General features: G+C 42.4%; 2 protein-coding genes across 4 annotated transcripts; both read left to right on the top strand.

Moving 5' to 3' along the window:
• Positions 1 to 1,033: 1,033 nt before the first annotated feature.
• Positions 1,034 to 15,963, top strand: LOC119116560 (uncharacterized protein C14orf132). Of its 3 annotated transcripts, XM_037242022.1 has the most exons (3): positions 2,959 to 3,576; positions 14,408 to 14,671; positions 15,235 to 15,963. In XM_037242022.1, the coding sequence occupies exons 1-2, from the start codon at positions 3,550 to 3,552 to the stop codon at positions 14,642 to 14,644; spliced, it is 264 nt and encodes an 87-aa protein (XP_037097917.1). In that variant the 5' UTR covers positions 2,959 to 3,549; the 3' UTR covers positions 14,645 to 14,671; positions 15,235 to 15,963. The 3 variants fall into 3 exon arrangements, with proteins under 3 accessions (XP_037097918.1, XP_037097917.1, XP_037097916.1); XM_037242023.1 differs by lacking the exon at positions 2,959 to 3,576 and adding an exon at positions 1,034 to 1,102 and having other exon boundaries at positions 14,408 to 15,963; XM_037242021.1 differs by having other exon boundaries at positions 2,967 to 3,576; positions 14,408 to 15,963.
• Positions 15,964 to 21,082: 5,119 nt separating this feature from the next.
• Positions 21,083 to 23,577, top strand: LOC119116586 (B2 bradykinin receptor). The gene is made up of 2 exons (XM_037242069.1): positions 21,083 to 21,228; positions 21,953 to 23,577. Exons 1-2 carry the CDS (start codon positions 21,209 to 21,211, stop codon positions 22,989 to 22,991), a joined length of 1,059 nt encoding a protein of 352 aa, XP_037097964.1. The 5' UTR covers positions 21,083 to 21,208; the 3' UTR covers positions 22,992 to 23,577.
• The last annotated feature ends 840 nt before the right edge of the window (positions 23,578 to 24,417 follow it).

Genomic DNA, 24,417 nt, shown 5'->3' on the forward strand with positions numbered 1-24,417 from the left:
TCAAAGATCCATTTGAACTAGTCAGGCAGTGAATGGGTTAATACTATCCATTACATGCACTTACTGTTTTATTTGATACCCTTTTTCAAAATCAAATGTGGCCTTTTGAGGCCCGGAGACAGCAAGAGAAGACAAAAAGCCCGTCTGAAAAGGGCAACTGACTTGAGAGCAGGAACATCAACACCTGTCATCTCTAACCCTCCAGATGTCCCCCCCAAAAACGCCTCGTGACGCTCATCCATCACTCGGCCAAAAGTCACGGCCTTCTGCTTGGCGCGGCGTCGGGAAAGTAAAAGCGCGCAAGGCGGAAGCGAGAGGCGAAAGGTTAAGCTCTGACAGCGCGGGAGGGGATTCTGACTGTCAGGTAGACATTTTGAAAAGGCAGAGAAACGTCTGCTGTTTATACTTTACAGCTGATAATAAGGACAAAGCGGCGCTGTCAAGGACCCCCCACGGGTGGCCGGCTGACGGACACTATTTGCCATAAATCACAAAGAAGTTAGTCCGTGTGGCAAATGGCTACGACACAAGAACACAATGCTCAACTCTTTGTTTTGCATTGCATTAAAGCTCGACGCCATAAGCTAGTAAACGCCGTGTTTTGACAATTACCAAAGCGTCTAAATCAAAACTGACATGTATCAAATGCCCTTGAGACGGTCGGCGCTGTACATCAGAAGCCCTTCCCTTCAGCGAAGTAATAAAATCAAGAAAAATGGACTTGTACTAAAAACATCATATCACATCTACTTTAGCCTGTTTTGATCCGCGCAGATGAATCACCTGTCGTCCTTGAGTGCAATTTGCGGTTTGGCGTCACCTCTGACCTGGGAGGGGAAGTGTGGGTTTCTGTCGGCCAGGAGGGACCCTTGTAAGTGTGTTGTTTGTACACGCGCGCACTTAAAAGTCAAGACGCATGGCAACCAAGTCAGCAGAGTGTAAAATGAGAATCATACCTTGGCGCCGAGACCAGTCCGTCAGTCAGTTTGTTTGATTTGGGAGTGCATTGGCAAGCATAAACATTTTTTTTTCTTTTTCTTCACAGACTCCATGAAAAACCTTGAAAAATTCCAACAGAACAGTCAAAAATCCCTTAATCATGGTAAGTGAATATCATTATTATGTGTTGCAGGCTGTTTGCTAAAATGTTTGGATCGGCTCAAATGGGCGACGGGATACAAGGATTTTGTTTTCTCGTTCCATTGGAGCTTTCGTAAAGTGTGACTGCCCATAATTAGCTCATGATATTTATTCAAAGTGATAACATGCCGCATGTACGCGACTGCTCATATTACACCTTCAACACAATCAGTGACAAACCGTTCACCCATTTGGGGCAGAGCCCTTCCACAAGAAACAAAATAATAATAAAAATATTAGAAATAATAAAAATAATGAAGTAATGAAATAATAAAATAAAATCATAAATAAAATAATAGCGCCACACAAATAAGTGACTATCCTCCCACATCCTATTTGTATTCATAGTTGCCTATAAAGGTTTCCCCACTGAGAAAATGTATTTTTCTACTAAACTGAGGTGAGATCTGATATTCTGATATAATTCAGGCCAATGTGACTTTGCTCAATTCTCTCAGTCTGACGATCCGCTATCAATAAATTATTTTGGAAGGAAAAAAGAAAAACATGAGTTAGTTATTAGCACTTTTGCCTCAAGTGATACTTAAAATTCATCAGCTTCATTTAATGCCAGACTGGCGGCGTCCTCGCCCCAGGGAAATCATGTGACACAGCAAAAGTCATTTACTTCTTTTTGTGCTTGGCTTCCTTCGCACGTCCTCCGTGCGCTCCGTCCCATTCTAATTTAAGGCCAATCGCTCTTCCAAAATCCACTTGTTTGATTGGCCCCGCGTGGTTCTGGGGTGTGTCAGTCAGCGAGATTCATTCATCCCGCACTGGGCTCATCACGTCTCACCTTCGAAATGTGACCGACTTTCAGGTGTCCTCTTTAGCACGCGCACGCAAATATATTTGCTGCTAATGTATTCAAATTGAAGTGTGCCTAAACAAACTTTTGTAATTGCTTCGGTTGCATAACACACACACACACACACACACACTCACAAAGTGGCACACGGCCACACTGCCCAGTGTGTGCCAATGTGCCAATATGCTTGGCTTTGAGCAGCAAATTGAGGGCAAACCGTCCTCTTCTTTTGTAATGCATGCACATATGTGAGTCACCACATTGATGCTTTCGGGTAAAATTCAGGATGAACTCAAATGCTCTCTAACATTTATTAATTTGACCTCGTTGAAACTTTTGAATTCATGTCCAACTGGTGAATGCTCAGTTGGAATAAAAAGGCAGAATACAAATTGAATTTCATTGCCGTAGTTAGAGGGGGGCTGCAGGGGCACTGAGCCCCCTCTTTGAACTATGCTAGGAACCCCACGTGCCAGGCCAGATAAATAGATTTTTCCAAGAATTCCTTTTCACGTTCTCTCCGTCCACCATAGGGAACATCTCGTAAATGTTTATCAGTGTTTTTTGGGGTTTGGGAAAAAACAAAATCCCCACTGAGATATAATCTATTCCCAAAGTAGCTTGAGCTCAAAAATCTTTCAATTGGATTATCAGCCGTCTTCTTTTTTATGAATTAAATATATCATGTATTATATATTTCGATGTTCAAACAAATATTATTCATAGCGTCTGCCATCTCGCCGTCACATAAAATCTCCTACACACAAAAGGTAAACAATCTCTTAGCGTGACACATTTCCAAAGACTTGATCCCCACACGCAAACGCTATATATAAATACATATAAATATCTCTAAAATCCCCAGCACGCGCCCAGATGACAGAACACATCAGTCACACTGCAGGCAGTCGAGACGTCGAGTCCGACGAGGTGGTATGACATTATTCCAACTCATTAGCATCAACCTGGAAAATCCCGACATGACAAGATTTCTTATTATTCTCAAAAATGCTTTACAGCCATTTTACGGCGTTTACTTTTTCAGGCAATGCTAAACCTTTTTGGGATGTTACGTGTAGGTTTTCACTCTCCGTGACTTGTCATGTGGGTGCAATTATTTGAGTGGCAGACCCCCTGGGAGCCTGCAACCCACACTCCACTTTGCACTAGAAATGTTGGTGGGAAGATTTTTTCTGTCTAGAAATGCCCAATTTGGCCCGACCCAAATGCCGAAGAGAGCGAGGCTCGAAAGCGAGACTATTGTGTGTCAGAGCGTCTGCCTCCACTCTCCTGCACATCCTCTCCCGCCGCTTCTTGCGTCCACATCTCCGCCTCCCTCTGCTGCCTCTCCCTCTTGTTATTCACCCCTCCTCCTCCTCCTTCTTCTTCATCCTCCTCATGTGAAACGTGCAACGGCGCTCGCTTGCCTGCTTGCGTGCGTGCGTGCGTGCGCTTGCAAACAGGGGAAGAGATTAAAAACAAAAACGGGGGCACATGCTCAATGAGGAGGTGAAGGAGAAAAAGAAGAGGAGGAGGAGGAGGGTGAAAAGCGCGCGCAGGCTTTTTTCACTGAGTGCCTTCGCCCTGAGCCGAGCAACAGCATGGATCTCTCCTTCATGGCCGCGCAGGTGAGTCTTCATGTTGGAACTTTTCGTTTTAAGGCTGCTCTGTTGGCTGCGTGGGCTTTGAAGAAAAAAAAAAAGCATGTCTTTCTAAAATGCAACCAAAGCGTATTGCCAAAACTACTTCAACCACACTTTAAGTGGGGCGGACAATATTTGATGTACTTTGTTTGCCAGGACAAACGCGAGCGTGGCAATAATCAAAAATCAAACAGATTTGTCTTTGTTGTCGTAAATTCTCCTCTTCTGTTGGTGATATGTGTCATGTGTCAAACATGCACGTTACAACATATTTTGGATATAAGGCAAGGCATTTTACAAACAAGCAGCTATAGGCATTAATGTGTGTGTCAGACCCATTTGCTAATCAAAACAGCAGTCCCTACCAAGTTAATGTGTCATTAAAGTGTGTCATGTAACTTTTTAAGTAATGACATAAAATAGGTACGTATAAGTGCTGATGTTGTCTGTAGAGTGAGGATATTTAATTATTTTATACCAAAGCAAGCCCTCAACTAACAACAGTCGAGTAAATAAACATCCCCAGCCATCGTTAAGGAATACGGTAGTAATTAAGGACAAAACAAGGGACGCTCAATATTTGTAATTCAATGTTATTTGCTGTACCCATGTGTCACGATGTAGTCTGTTGCCCTCAATTGATTTTTAGGATGCAATATTGAGAGGCTCGAGTGAAGCCACCATGTCCAAATACTTGCAATTAGTTTCTCAGTCTTTGTGATGTTATCTCCAAACATGCAGGACCCGTCCTATAGAAAAGGCAATGGAGCATGGCCCTCTTCTATCTCCTCAATATGGATATTAAGTGAGCGAGCGCCTCCCATTCGCTAATTGTGCAAACTTTCCGTGAGGGAAATATTAAAAGGGCTAAATTATTCGCCTCACGAAGGTGCGTGCACAAACAATGTCACAGAGCGGTGAGAAGAGTGAGAGTGGCGGAAGAATTCCCGAAGGGGAATTTCTTGGAATCATATTCATAACTGGTGGATGGTTGGGTCGAAATCCGCGGGTTCTGTCCAGTCTATAGCTTGACCTCATTACAGCCCATCCCGGCGGACTTTAAGGCGAGAGGTGGAGTAAACTCAGGGCAAATGACCATTATGGTCAATTTAGAGTCTTCCATTATACATTTTTTTGGGAATGTGGGAGAAAACTCAAAATGGGCAAATTCCATTTCAGAGAGCCTAAGTGCATCTTTTCCATCAGGAAATTGAAATTAACTAAAAAAAAAATATACATTTTTGAACATTTTATTTTTGTGTTGTACAAACAGGCATGAGCATATGATGTCATTCCGAACCATAATTATATCATCAAACCATGACACGGGTCTATGGATCCAATCTCACAAGAGTATTAACATTTACTTTGGTTGCTTAATTGCCTGCTTGCTATTGGGAAAAGATGCGTGGCGAAGCTAAGCCCTTAGTGGAAGATTTTCTTATTGATGGGTTGAAGGGTAGGTCAGACTCTTTGCGGCTCAGTCTCACACGATTAAGCCATCATGTTTCCGGATAGACACGATCCATTCAAGTGTTCTTTCCCGACACTCCTACGATCAGTCGTTAAAAGCGGCGTTTTTTAATGATGGCGAGGTGTCGCACGTCATGCTCGTCGGGCAGCCTCAGGTTGGTTCGATTTATGGGAATGTGTGGCAACGACTGGCGGAACAACAACAGGATCCATTTTTAGCATTGATCACACGCTGTAATTAAACAGTTGACTGAACCCTGAACACCGATTGGTTGATTGGTTATTAGCTTTTGAGTCGTCACCCATAAGTAATACAAACATTATCATAGATAACATCGTTAACTGTTTACAAGCTACAGCAGATGTAATCTTTTAGCTATTTTACAGGTAGCCTACTAAATATGATTATTTTATTCTTTAATAAGTCGATTCATGACTTTACATAAACTAATTAATCATGAATTAATTAATAAAGCCAACAAATTGGCAAGCTGCTGGCAGCAACACTTTTCGGTAATTAGTTAGCATAGCTAGCTCTCTTACAATTCATGATTTTGGTGTCGAACAGGAAGTCGTTATCGTGAATCGTGCTCACTCCAGAAGGGACTCTAGATGAACTTGCAAAGTATGTGGCAATAACATCTTTCTCACTTTCCATGATGCTATCGGTATACAGATACGGTGCCTTTCTTAAGGAAGTATGAATTATGCATTGCTGCATATATTATCTATTCCCACTCGGTGTGCGACTATTTCAAAGCATCGTCTTGTATTGATACATCCCAGAATAAACTAGATCTATGATTCGGGGTGAAGTAATGACAAATATCATCATAATGCAGTGCCGCGCTGATGCTCGCGCCATTAAAATGCATCATCAAATGCAAATGTGAAATTAGTGCGCGAGTGAAAAAAAAAAAAAAACAGATTTGACCCAGATGACTCAGATGAGATATGATTGTGTCAGTCTGGAAAAGCTATCATTACACATTTGAGAAGCAGTAGTGTAAAACTGAATTAGCAGGACGGCTCACCAAATTGACATCTCCTCTTTCAAATGTGACCTCAAACTAGTTCTGCGCTCTGTGCTTCCTTTTCGTTTCCTTTATCGTTCTAATTTAATTTTAAGCGAGCGTCAGCGAGAACAAAACTCAGCTGGATGCTATATGCGCTATATGCTAATGTCAAATTTCCCCAACCGCTTTCCGATTGCCTGGCGGGGATGTGGATCCATATTTTTCAGTCATTGTTTTACATAGCCCCTCATACATTACTTCTCCATTATTTCAGCCTGGCAGCTCATTTGTGTCGACCGCATGCAATAATTTCAGTTACAAATGGTCCCGATTTCACTCCTTCTCAGAAAATGCCAATTATATCCCATGTGTTGCTTTGGCACGGGGAGATTTACAGAAGTTATTTTCAATCACGCTCGTCAAGCTGCCGGGTCTCTCGGCTAATGGTTTGTATCAAGCACACATGACGGTGGGACCGTCTCATTTCGGATTCATGTAAGTTTAATGGCGAGGCGATGAATCAGGCACTTACAGTGCAGTGAAGTTGTATTACATACAGACATGATTCCGGATGCTCACCGCCGGCACGCTTGAATGCTGGTGAAGTACACGAACTTTGATTTGCCTGAAAATGTTAAATTTTTCATGCCAGCGATCCCCCAAACCGCATTACCTCCCCCGGTGCTTTCCTGGCTAAGGACTGTTTTGCTGAGCTAAAAGTCTGAAATGCGCTTTCTCGGCTTCGGGCTTGAAATATGTTGCACTACGGTGTCACTGTTTCTCACACCATTCACAGTCAGGGCTTCGGGAAATAAAATGCAAAACCTTGTCCGGCACACTCAATACAAGTAGGAACAAATGTGAGTAAGAAAAAAATTTACTTCGATTTTTTTCTGCTAGTATTATGAGTTGGGCAAAATTGGTCAATGTGTTTGTTTTGTTTTTTTTGAAACACGGACTGTTGTTGCTATGAGAAACAATGATTGATTGACTATAAAAATCAAATATTCTTGGTTGAAGGCCAATTTCGTTTTTTTACAATAGGCATTCCGATTAATCGTCATCTCAATCGTTAAATATGTAGTTGCTAGAAGTGACAAGGGGTTTAAACACACGAAATATGGTAGAAAGGTTGCAGGTACCAAAAACTAAAGTCAAAATTGATGGTGCTCTGTTTTGTTTTTGTCTTTATTGACAGTCCATGCATAGATTCTTCATAGCTCATGCTTGCACTTTACCTACTGCAACATTCATAATCACTCAAGATGGAGGGCATGCCTCAGAAGTGTTGCGCTACGTGAAACGTTGTATCTAGGCCAACATGGTGCACGTGTGACAAACTCCATGTAGATCCCCCCTACTCTTGCAGCTCATCTTGCCGCTGGGAAATATGTGCAGCAATCATTCGCAAAGGCCGAAGCCCACCTGCCGCAATCCACGCCGCGCGGTAGCAGCTACGCCCACGCGCTAATTTCATTTTACAGCTGTTGTGTTGTCAGCCGAGTTGCTATTATGGAATCGCAAACTGTCATATCAAATGCTTGACGTGTTCAGCGTGTTGCCAGGCAAGAGATATTTTGCTGCTCATTCTCATGTGATTGCCATGGCTGCCAGGATTATCATGTAATTAGCATTGTAGCATGTAGCATTAGCGTTCCGGTGCCTCTCGTTCAAATTTGTCCATAATAGTCCCTTTTAATTTATAGTTTCCAAATCCAATTATACTTGACTTAAATTCCGCTAACCCGGCTACTGTTGCAGTAGTGTACTGATGCAGCATTTATTTCTACATACAAATGTCGCAAACCTTTAAATAATCTACATAGGACATAAATAATAAATGCAGTTTTCTGCTTGCGACCAATATTAATGTGACAAGTTTGCCGCTGCGACCCGATGACAACCGTACCTTATTCAGATCCGAATCTCGGCACCCTCATCCATAAGCGCGCATTCGCATTAGTGCAAGAAGGACAATTAAGTTGCGCAATACCTCATTTTTCATTTGATAATGAGACCAACTGCAGACCAATCCCAGAGTGACACATTTTGTAATATTCATAGAGTCAGCTAATGCAGCCTATGGCTCATATGGGTGGAAGATGAACAAGCATTAGAAAGTTTGTTAAACAAGTTTCACGCTGCAGAAAAGGTGACCACGCTGTGTAATTTATTTAAATGTAATTCCGCCGGAAGGCCGCTTGTTTGGTTTTGGGTCTTTTGTCAACGTGTCCAGATCTGCGTGGTGAATGGCCTTCTGAAATAATGGGAAAAATTGCAGTGCAAGTTAAATATACAATGTGTGTGTGTGTGTGTGTGTGTGTGTGTACAATCCTCACACACATTTTTAATGCAAGTTCACCTGAGCGTGCATTGGTTGAGTTGATATAGCGTGGCTGCAATTTGATATTTCACAGTGTGGACAGGAAGTGGAGGGGCACTTTGGAAAAGTTTGGCCAGGCCAATTTTAACATTTATTTGCAATGATTCCAAGTTTTGCCCTGCAAAAACATGACCTTGAGGGTTGGCAAGATTTAGTTGTGGAGAGACGATTGGAAGTGCGATAGTTCTTGAGGAGGTGTTACCTTGGCGTGTGATGAGCAGCAAGCATTGCGCAGCCTTCGGGCGCTGGCTTAGGAAAAGAAGGCAGAGCGATAATGACAAGGTCGCGGAGGCCCAGCCGGAGCTGCGAGTGGCGTCGGTCGCCTAACGTAACCCCGAGTGCTCAGACGCGTTGTTGGGAAGTTGTTGTCGCGCACCATGCAAGAGACAATCGACGGGCGCTGAGCAGGTTGAAGTCAAGGCAACCTGCAAAGTCATTTCGATAAATAGAGCAGAGTTTTCCCTGGACGTTGTGGTGCACAGTCCGGCTTTTTATTTTGATGCTTTCGCATCAGTCGTTCTCCTAGAGTCAAAAACATAAATGTGAATTAGTTTTGAACGTCTGCCAAGATGGTCAGATGGTGATTGCTCGTTTATGCAAGAGTAACATTCCAGCAAAAAACAAAACTTGCTACATTGGATGCTAACATTAAAGCAGCTGGAACCTGAAAAAGGTGCTCAGCGGGAAGGCACGACGCAGCGGGGATGAACAACGCAATCGAGTGACGAGGATTTGAAAGGGCTGGATGGAAAAAAATCGAGTCGGACGTGACACAGCTGGATAGAACTCACGGAAGGGAAAATAAGTTGACTGTTTTTATGAAATCGCGGGCATCTGATAATATTTAATGACGATAAACTTTTTTTTGTGGAACACATCCCCAGAAAGCGCCACAAAAGATTATCAAGAAACTTCATGCAAAACAAGCAAAACACCTGCTACTGTATTAGTCATGTAATCCTTAATGAGCATTGTTCCGGTTCCTCATCTTTTCCGCCTTTGTTTTTGTGCAAGCGCATGCAATAAACAGCGCCTGTTGTTCTGCAGAAGAATGTGAAAGCATCAGTAATTACTGCTGTGCTTGTGTACATGCAAAAAAGAAAGCACAAAGCAAAGTAGAGAAGAACTGTTCTGGACAAAATGCCATAGGGTCAGGTTGCAGTGCTTTGTCATCATTTTTTTTTTTATATTGTCTGACCGTGACTGTCGCCTTGTATTTGTCCACAATAAACAGCCAATGTGTGCATAAATCCTTATTTGTCTTTGCGTTACCTATCTCATAGAACTATTAACTTTATTTGATTTAAATGACAAAACAATTATAAAAATTATATGTAATATGTTTTTCAAAGGTTTCGTTATATATTTTTTTAATTAATCAAAAGAAGAACAAAAATTATCTTGGAAAAAATCATTAATACTGTATTTAATATTATGCTTGTTGTATTTTATATACTTTTATTCTAATTAGTAAGTGAGGAAATTAAATTACTCATTTAAATAAAATACCCCAACAATTAAATAAAAAAAAATATAGAGACAAATTTAACATGTAAAAAAATCATCATTTATTCTATACATGTTTATTTTAAAGACATCATTTTTACTCAAGTATCCATTGATGGCTGCTTTTGTTTCTGCAGCACTTTCATAGCATTGAATCAGTGTTGGTTGTAAAAAAAGATGTTTGTAATGTTTAATGCACCAAGTCCTGCCCTGGGCACCATCCTCCATCTATATATCACTGCAGCCAGCCAGAGAGGTGGCATGTGACTTCGCCTTTGAAACGGCATCACAATACAAGATGCATGAGCAAATTATTTATATAGGTTTAGAATAGGTGCGCAAGGAATGCATTTGTGCGCCATGATATGGTTCTTGGGTGTAAAGTATAGCATGAAACACATGCTGCGCAAAGCCAGCTTTATTCATATTTAAAATATACGCTTCGATTAATGATTCATGGCCTTTGGCTTTGAGCGAAAAAACGCCTATTATGTCAGTTTTCAAGAGGGAGAAGAAAAAAAAAAGCGATGAATACTGCTGACAAAGATACAAGGATGACTATATTCGCTCCGCTTGACATTTGAAACCGTTTGAAATGATGTAACTTTTTTTTCAAGTTATAAAGAGTTCGTCTATATTAGTGGTCAATAATGTGGACAGTAGTTTGTTTTATGTTAGCGCTACTTTCACTGTTCAGAGCCACAAATCTCGTCAGACACCTTTATAAAATAAATAGATCCAGCTCTAACAGTCCTGGAGCAAAAAAGGCTTTTAACATTAATACACTGAAGTATTTATTTAATTTTAGGCTAGTACTTTTGTCACACATTATGTTAGCATCATTTGTTGTAGCCTAGTTTTAACAGAGTGGTGTGCAGTGTTACCAAATGTATATTATACGCCAATGTTTTATTTAGCTTAGCATTATCCTTGCTAGCGGAAAAACAAAGCAAAAAAAGTCCTTAATGGATACTACATGGTTTATTAAGTTCAGCTTTAGCCTCGCTAGCTAAAACCAAAATGAATGGATGGTAGCTTTCATTTCATTGTACCTAATTTTAAAGTTAAGTTTTCTGTGACAAAATCGCATCTTATTAAAGACTATATCTGTATATCATTCTCAAAGGCGTTTATTGCATTACTAAATGTGACAAATGTGCTTTTTAATATTTGGGTTTTGTGGTTTAGGTGCAATAAAGCGCAATAAATCTAACAGACGAGAATGTGTTTTGCTCGTCACGCAACCTCTGTGAAGGTGAATGTAATAAAATCTTATTCAATAAGTGCTCTTCACATCAGAACTTCAAATCATTTTTGTATCATAGATTTTATTCCAACAGTACACTGTTCAAATTAAATTTAAGAAAATCACTTTATCTTATTTGGGTTAAGTCCAAGTTCTGAAGCAGGAACCTGAAGACATATTTGATTGAACGTGACCAGTCCAATTGTGCTTGGGTCCACTTGACACTTTTATTAATGAATTAGTGCCAGAGTCCAAAATCGTCAAATGCATGCATGGGAACATGCTCGCAATTTGTCGCTCCTCCCATGTGGTGAGTACAAGAAATCTTTTTGTTTACAGGACGTGGCGGCGGGGGCTTCTCCACTTTCATAATTGATGCACTCCATCACATGACATAGTTGCAGTTGTCATGCAACTGCAAATTAGCGGCATGTATTAGCAGGCAACGAGCCCAGATGCGAACATGCACTCTTTCCCGTTTTGCACGTTTGGCAAAGCATTTCCTCCGCGCCTTTGTTTTGTTGGTACCGTGCCGCCACCATGATTCAAGAGCTTAGTTTAGCATCATCATTACTTCTGCACAACTAGTTTCTTCAGTTTTCTCTCATTATTTATGTGTGAAGACAATTTGTGATTTTAGTATTGGCCCATTAAGTCGCTGCACAATTTGTCTTTGCGAGCCACATAAAATGATGTGGCGGGCCGTATCTGGCCCCCGGGGCTTTGAGTTTGACACCTTTGCTTTAGGGGATGCGCCATTTCTCATTTGCATTATTGCAAAATGTTTTGGTGGTCGAGTTGAACAACTGAGAAATCTTAACAAGACAAACGTCTCGACTTTTTGTGAACAAAAGGTTCATCATTTCTTGTATCAGTGGCGCCTCTCAAGTGTTGACACAAACAGGCGCGGGTGACAAGTACGAATCACGTCACACTTGTTCTAATGAGTTATAAGATTTATGAAAAAAGGGGGAGAGACGAACGGGCAGAGACTAGAAATGGGGGAGAGAAAAATCAATGAGAAGCAATGCTGTAAATCTAAGCAGCGAGAACCGGGCTTGAAAGTGGAGGTCTTAACACGACTGAGAGGGTGAACAAGCTTCCTTAAAACCGCCCCGCAAATCTCCCGGCAGATTTACAGTCAGACGTTTGAGCGATACGCTACAGAGTAACGCTGCACACGCTGTACGTGTTGTTTTGTCTTCAAACGTCGGTGGTCTTGAACAAAAGGAGCTGCTACTCTCTGTGTTTATAATCTGTCCAAATCTTGTGTTGCTGTGTCCTTGGGCAAGACACTTCTCACATCTTGGTCATCCTTTTAAATGGTGTTTTCAACCTGGTAAAGTAAAATAAAATAAAAACAAGAATAGTTACTGTTCTATCCAACAGCTTTTGCGTGTTGTCATCAGCAACAAGTGTATTCTCGACACTGCAGGGGTCGGACCCCGGTGTTTGTGTTGCTCCCCGACCCGAGTACTCCGAACAGCTTGTTTCCTGACGAGGACACAAGGTGACCCCCTTTTGAGAGTCTTTCCGTAACATCATCGCCGCAGGCAGCAAGCAAGTCACATGAGAGCAAGAGCGAGATGTACATAGTCGCTTGTGGATTTTTGCATTTCCCTTTGTTGCATAGCATTTACATACACACATTGTTTACGGCGATGTTAGGAAGTCGGTTGATTGAGAACTGAACTGGTGGTGGAAGCGGATGGATGGACGGACGGACGGACGGACGGATGGATGGATCTAATGTGAAAAATATTTTTTATATTTTTGCAGACCCATCTTCATTGGTCCATTCTGTGAGAATTTGACAGATGGGTTAGTTTCAAGTTGTAAATGGGGAGAACATAATGTAACAGTAGCAGCTGCCAGAATACATTTCCCTTCGCCGTGGATCACAAATAGTAAACCATCTGGCTGAGGATCACCTAGACTTGTGTTTTGAAGGAAAACATTTCTGATGTAAGCACGCGGCTTTTGGGCAAAAAAACAACGGCGGTCCAATCTTTTTTTTTTTTTTTTACTGAGCCGTATCCGTCGGTAAGAATTTTAAAAGGTGTGTCACTCTTTTTTGGATTTCATACATGGGCCTAACAGAACCTGACAGGACCGTTTCTCACTGTCAGCACGAGTATCTTCCGCTCGAGCGGAGAAATTTGGGGATATCCGGTTGGAGATGGCGGGACGTTTCGGTTTAGGGGGAAACAAGAGTGCAGAGTATGTTCGGCCGAGCTTTTAGCCTTTTATCTCAAACACGATCCGACAGAATTACTCCCACAATGCTTTGCAATTTTAGGCTGAATAAACTAGTTCATTTGTTTGGGACTAAGTTTTAAAATTTGTGAACTGATAAAGAAGTGAACTGAACTTTGAACTCCCCCCACTTTGCTTCTCCGCCATGTCAAGCGTTGCCATCCGGTTCAGCGCCACTGAAGGCACCGAGCCATGAAATGTCAATACCATTAAAACATCAGGGGGATGACCATCTTCTGGTCACCTAAGAGTTAAAATGATATTTTGTCGTTAGCAACCGACTTCTTGAAACAGGCTGGGGCTATATCCTCGTAGAAAAAAAACAAGAAAAAACACGTAAACGCCAACAATGAAATATTGAGAAGCTCGCAACGTCGACTGGAATATCTTCACACACTTCATTTTACTCAGTGCACTTGGCAATTTATGCAAACAGCTCGCTCCTGTGGACAATGAGTTACTGAATAAAACATTGATTATAAAGAATGGAGACAGACTTGAGAGCTTCCCTTCGCATCACACCAAATGTTGGAGAATAGAAAGTCCACTGAACAAAAGCTCATAAAATCAGCGGCATGTTAATATGATCTGACGATTGAAGTTAACAGTTAGCTTGTCTGTAAAAGCACCACACACACATTTGTCTGTGTGTATGTCTAGGGGGATTTTATTCTTTTTTGAGGTTCACAAGACGCGGTGCACGCCTGTCTGCCTCCATCATGCTCATGTTAACAGCAGGCGCTCCACAGGATGTGTCATGTCATTATTAGAGAGAGAAACAGAGCAAATGAGGAAGCATGAATTTCAACATGCCTAAGAGGTATTTATTTTTTTTGCATTGCTTCCAATTTTCCAGATGAAGCCCGCCACACAAAATGTGTCCATTGTAGTAAGGCACCTGTGAAAAAGAAATCAATCTGTTTTGTTCTGCTTCAGATCCCAGTTATGACGGGAGCCTTCATGGACTCGTCGCCAAATGACGACTACAGCGGCGAGCACTCGCTCTTCAACTCATCGGCCAGCGTCCACGCCGCCGCCTCGGCGGCCTCCGTGCACGGCCAGCCGGACGAGTCGCAGTCCATGTCCAGCGACGCCATCTGGCTTTGGATCGCCATCGTGGCCACCATCGGAAACATCGTGGTGGTGGGCGTGGTCTACGCTTGCACCTTCTGAGACAACATCATCTGAATCATTCAAAACGTTCAAATCCGTCTGGACGGACTCGTCTCACATCGAGACTCCCGCTTTTGTCGGATTCTACGATATGAGGATAATGCGCCGTGGATAAAAAAAAAAAAAAAAAAAAAATGCTCTCTTCGCTAAGAATCCGAGGAATGTTGCTCCTTAAGTTTCTTTCCATGTCTCCCCCGAAGAACACACTCTCACTTGTCATGCGGAGATGCGAATGGAGGTTAAATGGGGCTTGAGATTTGGGTTGATCCGGGTACCGCCACAAAGCAATTTAGGCCAGCGCTGTTTAATTATGCCCTCCGACTCGGATGGCGAATGTTAAAACATTTACAAGGCACCGGGACCGGTTTCATCCAAGGCGGCCCCGGGGCCCGTCCGCCATTAGGGCACATGTAAGGAGACTCTGTGGAGCGGACGTGCCACTAATGACTTCATCATCGTTGCGGTCCGGCGGCGAAAAATCACATGAATATCAAATCCGAAGCCCTAACGAGGCAATAATTCAACGTTTAGGCTTTACCTGCTTTATCTTTTCCCCGCCGCCGATGACAGCCATTGCTCATCTTTGACAGGGTTGCCGCGTGTCGGACCAACAGGAACGAAGCTTCTCCCGCTTTGGCAGCGGGTGGACAATCTGCTCGACGTGACCTTGAGGTTTCATTTCATGAAAGCATCAGAACAGGTCCAAATGGTTTAGTTTGTAAAGTTTGCAGTCTTTTCAAAGTACTCGAGTACTTTGTGGTTATAGTGGACAACAATTTAATGAAATCCAAACACGATTTTTGTTTTCTTCCATTCACGCAAAATATACAAGCCTGTTGCCTTTTATTCAAGTCCACTCGTTGATGCTTCGACTTTTTCATTTTTCTGACATATGAACTTGAAGTGACTTTGTCGTTTGAGTTCCGTAGCCTGCTTGGTATTCGTCACCACATGTTACGATGATGTGAATATAAACTAGCCGACACTGTTTTGTAGCAACAATGGTGACTGTTTCTTTTCAGGTCTGCTTTTTTATCAACTGTGTAGAACTATTCAGACGATGTTGTAAATTATAGACACAGATAATCCTTTTTCGGAAAGGTGTACGCTTTTAGATTTGTCGCATTATACGAGAGCCGTGGCGAAGTTGTGATGGCGGCCATTTTGACACGGGTTGTTTGGATGTGGTATTCTTGTGCACCCCACCAAATCTGTAACCCCTTTTTTTTTGTTTTTCTGAAGATGGACAGAACATTTTCAGCGGTAAAGCAATGTAATATAATCTTGTGTTCTAGTAAATCAACTTGATTTCTAAGCTATCTGACGTCCCTTGATTTGTTATTCCCATAAATCAGGGATGGAAAATGTCGAGACATTTTAACCGCAGGAACATTTCGTAACCTTGACTACAGAAGTTTCCTACTGGTGGTTTTCAATGGAAAGAAGCAAGTTGCATCATTTTTCTTCAAGTGGAACAAGGTTATCAGGAAAAACCTTGTCCCTGAAATAAACAATCCAAGTGAGTTGTTCTCTACACACCGACTGTGTTTCGTGCTCACTAAGGCCTACAAATCTCTGCTGTTCCTTCTTCAGGGAGAAAGAAGTAACGTCGGCGAGATTTACACATTGCATTTGTAAACTCACTTGTCAAGCGACCCGCCACCTTGCAAGACCGAACGAGCCACCGCCTCGCTCCCCTCCCTGTAAACCACACGTCCTCCAAGCCCCGCGCTGATGGGGCGGCTTGATTCGATCAACCCCCCCCCCCCCTTCACATTCACCCGCAGGGCCTTTCCATCCACTCTCGATGGAAGCGACAAAGGTTGTTTTCTTGTTGCTTTCAGCTGCTTGAGTGGAAAAGATGTGACTCCTGGAGGCAGCGTTAGATTAAATAGAAAATCACAAGGTCTCGCCGGTGCTAATGTATGTTAATGCATGGGCGCTTATTAGAGTCTCAGGTGGCAAATCTATAGCGGCTAACTAAGACTTTACCAGATAAGGCTTTCTCGGGACAGTGACTAATAGACACCGATGGGAAGCGATTCATTGGTTTGGGGCGATGATGAAATTAAACCCAAGATAATCAAAGCCATCCTGTCAAACTGTCAATTTTGGTCACCCCTAGTGGTTGGTTCAAGAAGCACATCTAGTATTGATTAAACAGTTTTTGAATATTGAGGGAAAAACAGCTCACGTACAAGCGCTCGTATATCCGGCGAGCGTTTAACAACGCTGAACTCCCCAAAGGACCCGCATGAGTCTTTTTTTACACCACAATTACAGATATCTCCTTGACGGCGGCGACCACTGGGGCACACAAACACGGCAGCGTTGTAAACCGATGTAATCATCACACCAGTGGCAGACTAGAAACCCCCACCTCGACAACCGCCCCAAAAGGAACAGTGGGATTTGTTCTTGATAACGTTAGCGGGAAGAGCAGCTTGGCGAGAAAAGGATTTGAGGTCATCTGCTGCCATGGCAACAGCCGACGAGAATGGATTTGGGTTGTATCTTCTTGGCTCGTGGGCTGACATTTCTGGAACTCACTTGTGTTTCTGCCTCTTTTGTTTCGACTCACAAAGACTGCTGTTATGGGGGATCATTACAGAATCCTTGTGAATCCTGCTAATTATCTTTTTTTGGGGGGGGGGGTTAATGTTACCATTGCCTGATGGGAGCTCAACATCACAAGAACCACTCACTGAAACACCACTTCTTTTATGCACGATTTCTCCAAGCTAGCGGCTAACTTTAATGCATGAAGGGATGCGCCGTTATGCAAAAGCGGGGAGATTATGCTTCTCTTTGGGTAATCTTGATTTTATAAGTTAAAATGATCGTGAGCAGCAGCGGAGCCCCATTTCAACCCCTTACACTGAGTGCCAAGCAGGGAAGAAATGGATACCATTTTCATAGTCTCCGGTATGACCCGGCCGGGGTTTGAACCCACGACCTCCCAATCTCAGGGCGGACACTCTCACACAAGGTCACTGAGCTGGTAGACACGGTAGTATAGTGGTATAACACTTATAGATTCAAGAGTTTTTATTCGCCATGTTTGAGCGTGCCAAACAAGGAATTTGACTTCGGTAAAAAAATCTATACAGTAGATTTTAAATAACGTGTATGCATATACACGCCTAAATATTGTTATCCAATATATCTACTGCAATTTCACATTGGATTGCTGGTTTGAAATTTACTTTTAATATTATTATTTTTAATAAACATTTATGTTAAAACTTGTCTGGTGTTTTATTTTTATATTCGCCAATTAAAACATAAAAATCAGACATTATCTGAAAAGCTGACAGCGTGTCTCAATAGCACAGTGGTTAAGGCTCCGCCCCACAAGCAAATTTGACTTCTTTGCGTCATGGGTTCAAATCCCGTTGATGACTTTTTTTTTTTTTTAGTGTTTGCTATTTTTTGCAGCCAGTCAGAAATGCAAACGAGACGTTTCGTTCAGCGTTTTTATTGAGACTTTGAACAGTTTTGGAATTAGGGAAGTTCCAAGTCGCTGTGACGAATCTGCAGTCGCGAAACACAAAACTGTGCAACAACTAAGACGTATTCCTAATACTTTTGACCATATGGCGTTATTGTGAGTTGTAGTAGAATGTCAGCGCATCCACTATTTTTCCCGTACACTTGTCTTTTTGAATCAAAGTGACGACAACAATTGCTATGGTGGCGAGAAATTCCCTCAAGAGATACTCGACGGCCTGCTTCACTGAGAGTATCGCCATGTTGTCAAAAGTCATCCCGTCAGTCGTCGGGCAGTCGACCGTCTTGACGCTGACTATGTCGCCTGCCAGTCTGCATCACACACGAAAGAATTGAAAAACTGACATTGATGTCCTTGTCTATGTGACCAGCCACTTAGGTGGGATTCCTTCAAGGAAAACCGTAATCCCCCCCTCAACATATTTGGGGTTCGCTCTTCATAGTGTTCACAGGTCGAATTGATGATTATATGCATGACAATTGCATTTAGAAAGCTTTTTTTTTTTTAATACGACACTGCCCTCTGCTGGATGTACACGGGAAGACACCCTCGGGACTCCTCAAGGGTCAAACACGTTGAGAATTTTGCTCTTCAGTTTCAGAGCGCTTTAAGAAAACTCCTTAAATCTAACAGTTGGACTCAAATATTCAAGGGTCAAACTAAGTTCACCTGATAGGGTTAAAGTACATTTTAGGTTCATCCTAAATTATCCCTAACCATTGCAGTCAAATATTCCCATTCAAGTGGATGGTTTACATCTCACTCTCTAAACTATAAACGCCCTGGGCCAGAAACATCTTAAGCATATGCATGTTTATTTATCACCCCAGTCCAAGTTTTTCTTTTCATTACACGCTGTAATGATGTCGCAGACACTGAAACCCAAGTCGAGGAAAGTACCCGAATGGAGACACTTAGCCTATCCAACTGGTTGTATGGAGCCCAATTGTGGTTTTCATTATAGAGCCGTAAATATAACATGAGCGGGGTGGTCCGTGTGGTTTGTGTCACTTTGCACAGTATCCAAATCATTGAGCTGAGCTTTGTTTCCATGACAACCATTAGCGGCATCTCACGCTGTCAAGTTCGATTGGAGGTTAGCTTTGTGATTCCAAGCCAGAGCTTAGCTTCCTCCTCAAAAGCCCCACGACTCTGGCAGGCAGCTGCGAAAACAGCCGTGGCAGGCCGACTCCAAAAGAGAAAGGAGTTATGAAACAAGCCGCAGGGAAGGGAGCGGCTCGGCGTAATCGAGCCGAGCGCCTGCGAAGCATGTTAAACGACTATACAGACTGAGTATGTTTTGGAAGAGGCGCACAGGCCTGACTGCCCCCTCAATGGGCCGCATTACGGCCCATTGCACACCAGTGAGACATAACACACTCCAACTGGTTCTATAATTAGTCAAGGGACTTTCGGCTTGTCACAACAAACATGTGTCCAGTATGTAATAAAATCATCTAATAATTGCCTCTAGCGGAGCAGGCCACTCAAAATATTACATTTGACGCGGCATGGAAACACAAAACCTGCGGTGGGCAGGGACTGAGTCCGGCTCATGATTAAAAATTGTGAGGTCTCCCTGTCATTGAAAATAAATATACAAATAAATAAAAATACAATAGAAATAAACCAGGTGTGAAAACAACAAATGAAGGGTACATACTTGAATTGTGTGCGTGGCGTTATCAGTGCTTAGTCTAAATTCATTGGAGCCAACAATTCACTTTACAAATTTTATTGAAGTCGATAAAGATCATTTACACCACTCGTCTGGTTTTTGGCGTCATGAAACGCTACAAAAAGGGGTGGGAGTTCAACATGGCAACACGTGCATGGAACATTAAGTAAACAGTCCAAGAGGTTGCTAAGTAGGGGGAGCTGCTATGTTCTTGAGATTCATCTCAACATTATCCTTTTTGGTTTTCTCCATCTTAACTGTTTTGTGTCGGGACCCTGTTGCATTTGTGTTGTTTGACTTTTTTTTTTTTTTTTTAAGACTGACATTTCAACAATGAAATGTCAGCCTTAATCTTTTAAGGCGGAACCCTCGATCATCCATGTTAAACACAACTGTGACATGTGATTGTGTTGCTAATCTCAAAGTTATAAAAGGCTAAACTCAAAGTTTTAAAAAGGCAACACAGGAAGGACGAGGAAACAATTCATCCGAAAGTCTCAATAAATCGCTCTCTCGAGATTGGTACAGTCACAGGAAGCGAACTGCGGGTAAGAGATTGGTGCCACTTTCCGGACCTATGACGACTGAACGCAAATTTTCTGGAGCCATTTCGGACCGCACTTTCTTGTGGTCGTGGATATGACCAGGAAGTTGTGTCTTGACACATTATCGACTGGTCTCAAACATGGAATCAATGCTAACTCCCAAAACGTCCTTTGGGAGCAAATGCATTAGCCGTAATGAGCTGCGCTGTGAGAATTGGACGGCTCACAAATTGCTGTGTTGCTCCTAGAAATGTTAACCTCGAGATTGCTAAAAGCGCACTCGCTAAAAGCAGCACTCATGCTCATGATGACTCGAAACTGAAGAGGGAGAAACGACAGATGTCTCAATTGTTTTTAGGCTAGCGTCAGAAAAAAAACATAAAACTTGCCCTAAATGTTCTTAGTTTTTTAAAAAACAAAGATGTCATATTTGCAAAAGAAATATGAAAACATTCAGCAAATCAAATCTGCGCCACAACTTAGACCACCAATTAGCCGGTCTAAGATTGAGTCTATATATTTTTCATTTAATCCACAAAGCCAAATAAAGGACATTTGCACAAGTACAGTCATTAAATTAACACAGTAATTCCAAACTATGACACTATAACAGTAACATACCAAAAATTCAGACATGATGTTACGGTAAGTCAGTGAAAAAATAAAATGGTTAGCTGGAAAAATAGAGATCGAAGGAACATATTTTCAGCTCCAGTTTCATTCAAAAGAGCGAGTCACGTAACGACTGGGCGGGGAAGGGGAAGCTCGTCCGACAGCGCAGACTGGCATCTGCACACTTCACATCTGGACGGAGTTTACCCAAGAGGGAAATGGCTCTTCAAACTACAAGGTAAATGCTTTCACATTTCACATATTTATATCATAATGTTAAATTTATTACTACTGACCGGACTCTCTGAGCAGAATTTTACAAATGTTAAGCATTTTGTACATTGCATTTAATCCCGAAAACTAGAATAAAAACTTTTTCCACACAATATTTTTTTAACATGACTGCATATAGCCATATAAAATTCCATTTATCTTAATCTAGATATTCCTTAGCTAATACTATTGTCCAGTGCATGATGTCATTAAACAACATGGTTTTCGGGAAATGAGTCAAAGAAAATTTTAAATATAAATATTTAGCACAGTCTCTTCTGTGTTAATACAGCCAAAGTGTTGTCATTATTCCGCTGACGTCGGCTTATGTAATCAACCAAAACAGACGAGCAGTACGACATCTCATAATGTACCGTGTCCAATTTAAATCCCCCTCCGGGGAATTACAGTCGTGCAGACCCGAGCCGGTTGCTCATTATTGCAGCTAATTCCAATCTACTGTATATGGCGTGGACATAAATTTGCACGCTAATGCAGTTAGACTGCTCATACAAAAATGTAATAGTCTAATTGACATCCTGTAGCTCCTTTTTGAAGAGGTTAACTTTTATGATTAGGGTTTGATCATTTGGTTAGCAAACAGGCTAAGGATTTATTGTTGAGACTTGCAAAGAGAACGAGATTGGACATTTAGTTGATATTTTAGGACTTTTGCTTCCCCCCCGTAGAATGCCAGAGCTGAACACCACCACGCATGCAAATTGGAGCCAAAATGCCAGCGTGGAAAAGAGCTGCATCGATCCCGACGTTTGGTACGCGCTGACCAGCAGCCAGCCCGTCTACATGGCGGTCATCACCGTGTTGGGAGTGGTGCTCAACGCCTTTGTGCTGCTGGTCTTCTGCCTACAAAAGAAGCCGTGCACGGTGGCCGAAATCTACCTGAGCAACCTGGCAGCCGCCGACCTCATCCTAGTGTCCTGTCTTCCCTTCTGGGCCGTTAACATTGCTAACGATTTCAACTGGCCTTTTGGAGTGGCCATGTGTAAAATAGTCAACGCGGGCATCAAGATGAATGCTTACAGCAGTATCTACTTTCTGGTTCTGGTCAGCATGGATCGCTACCTGGCGCTAGTTCACCCCATGTCACACGGGCGAATGCGTCGACCAAAATACGCCAAAGTGGGCTGTCTGCTGGTTTGGGCCTTCAGCTTGTTGCTCGGCGCCCCGACGCTGGTCTTCAGGCAGGTCAAGTATTTCGCAGAGTACAACGTGGACGCCTGCGTCTTGGATTTCCCCAGCCGCACGGTGATGCTGCTTTGCGACGCGATGCTAATTAGCTTTAGCTTCGTCATCCCCATCACGATCATCTCGTTCTGCACCGTCAAGATCATCCATGCGTTACGTAAGCCCTCCGTAGATAGGTTCAACAACGAGAAGAGCGAGCGGAAGGCCACCACGCTGGTGCTGGCCGTCCTGGTCGCCTTCCTCGTCTGCTGGATACCGTTTCACATCGTCACCCTGCTGGATGTGCTAATAAAAGCCGGCGTGATGAAAGGGTGCCACCTGGAAGCCGTCGTGGATATTTGTAGCCAGTTTTTCGACTACCTGGCCTTCTTCAACAGTATCGTCAATCCCATCTTGTATGTTATCGTTGGGAAAAACTTCCGGAAAAAAGCTCAGGAAGTGTGCAAGCAGTGGTCCGTCAGTAGCTTCACGAGCACGTCCACGCGTTCACACACTTCTGCGACGTTGAGGACGTTTGTGTAAAGATCTGAACTCTCCCAGATGTTCAAACTGCAAGCTTACCGCTGCATGTACAAATTGTGTTTTGATCGTCAAATCTGTCTGTTGATGAAGTACAATCCAGCTGTCTTCAAAAGTCCTTTCTTGAAGTGCATTTAAACGTTTGAACAGGCAAATGACTCACTCATTGTCCATAGTTTCCAGTGGTGACACGCCATGGTGCTGCCTGCCTTTTTGTTACAATCAAGCAACCCACTCAGTTGACTCAGAGGTCTGTGGGAGGCTGCGCAGACACTCCCCAAAATAAAGGCATGGAATACCAAAAAGGCAGTCAGCCATAAACCACATGCCAGGGTAGTGGACTACCACGAGATTAGTTAACCTCAAAGTAGAAAATAAAAATTGTCGCATGTGTTTTTGCCAATCTTTTACAATGACGCTGCCATGCATTGTTTTTGTACTATAAAATAATCGTTATTGATTGAATGAGCAAATCATTTGTTCATATGATCATCATACTAAACCAAGTGCCTGCTTGTATTTATTATTATGTGATGTAAATGAAGTATAAACATAAATTAAAAGCTGCGTTTGCACAATCCAAAGGTGATTATGGCTTTCATTTATTTCATCATGGATTCTGTCTAACTGCAATTTCCAAGAAATGGTTATTACAGTAAAAATATCAACAAATGGGGAGTATATCAAATTCTCTTGTTGCAGAAAAAAATCTGCTTTGGCATAAAAAAGTTGTACAGAGCTTCAAAACTGCACTAAATCAAACAAGCAAACATAACCACCCAGAAAAAAAAAATGGGTGGGTTGCCTCAGGAAGGGTGTCTGCTGTAAAAAGTGTGCCAACCACAACATGCCAGTAACTTGCTGTGACAAGCAGTGTTGCCACAGTTACAACTTTTTCAAGGTTGTTTATGGATAGTTTTTTTTTTTTAAATTAAGAACAAAGTAAAGACGACCTTTCTTAACATACCTATATATTTTAAAGAGTCCACTCGACACAAACAGCTACTCTCTTTCGTAAATAAAACTTTAGGTGCAACATGGATCTTAATCGCTAGGTGTCACTACAATGCACATAACTACCTGACTGACACGTTATTGCACCTTTCCATTAAATCTATTTAACAGGGACTCCATCAATTCAGGGGTGTGTCGTCATCATGCTTTTCAGTGACTGCACTTCTCAATGAAGTTTGAGATGACAAAATATGACTTCCCGTTTGTGTCATGTCAATTTTGTCAACAGTTTGACAAATTGAACACATTTGTTGCACTGTGAACATTTTTCCATTTAGGGCCATGCAGTAATTCACAAGTTGGGGACTGTTCATAAACAAGCTGCCGTATCGGGGCGGTGCAAGAATGCGTCTCTATATACAAAAAGGTTTCCTCGCTCCACTGCTCCTTCCACTCGCCGCGTCAATGCGTATGA

This window comes from Syngnathus acus, chromosome 22, assembly GCF_901709675.1.
Source record: "Syngnathus acus chromosome 22, fSynAcu1.2, whole genome shotgun sequence".
Lineage (NCBI taxonomy): Eukaryota > Metazoa > Chordata > Actinopteri > Syngnathiformes > Syngnathidae > Syngnathus > Syngnathus acus.

Excerpts from the sequence above, each read along its gene's own strand:
- LOC119116560 (XM_037242022.1), top strand. The coding sequence starts at position 3,550 with ATGGATCTCTCCTTCATGGCCGCGCAG. Across the intron at positions 3,577-14,407 it reads TCTCCTTCATGGCCGCGCAG|ATCCCAGTTATGACGGGAGC; the intron begins GTGAGTCTTCAT and ends GTTCTGCTTCAG.
- LOC119116586 (XM_037242069.1), top strand. The coding sequence starts at position 21,209 with ATGGCTCTTCAAACTACAAG. Across the intron at positions 21,229-21,952 it reads ATGGCTCTTCAAACTACAAG|AATGCCAGAGCTGAACACCA; the intron begins GTAAATGCTTTC and ends TCCCCCCCGTAG.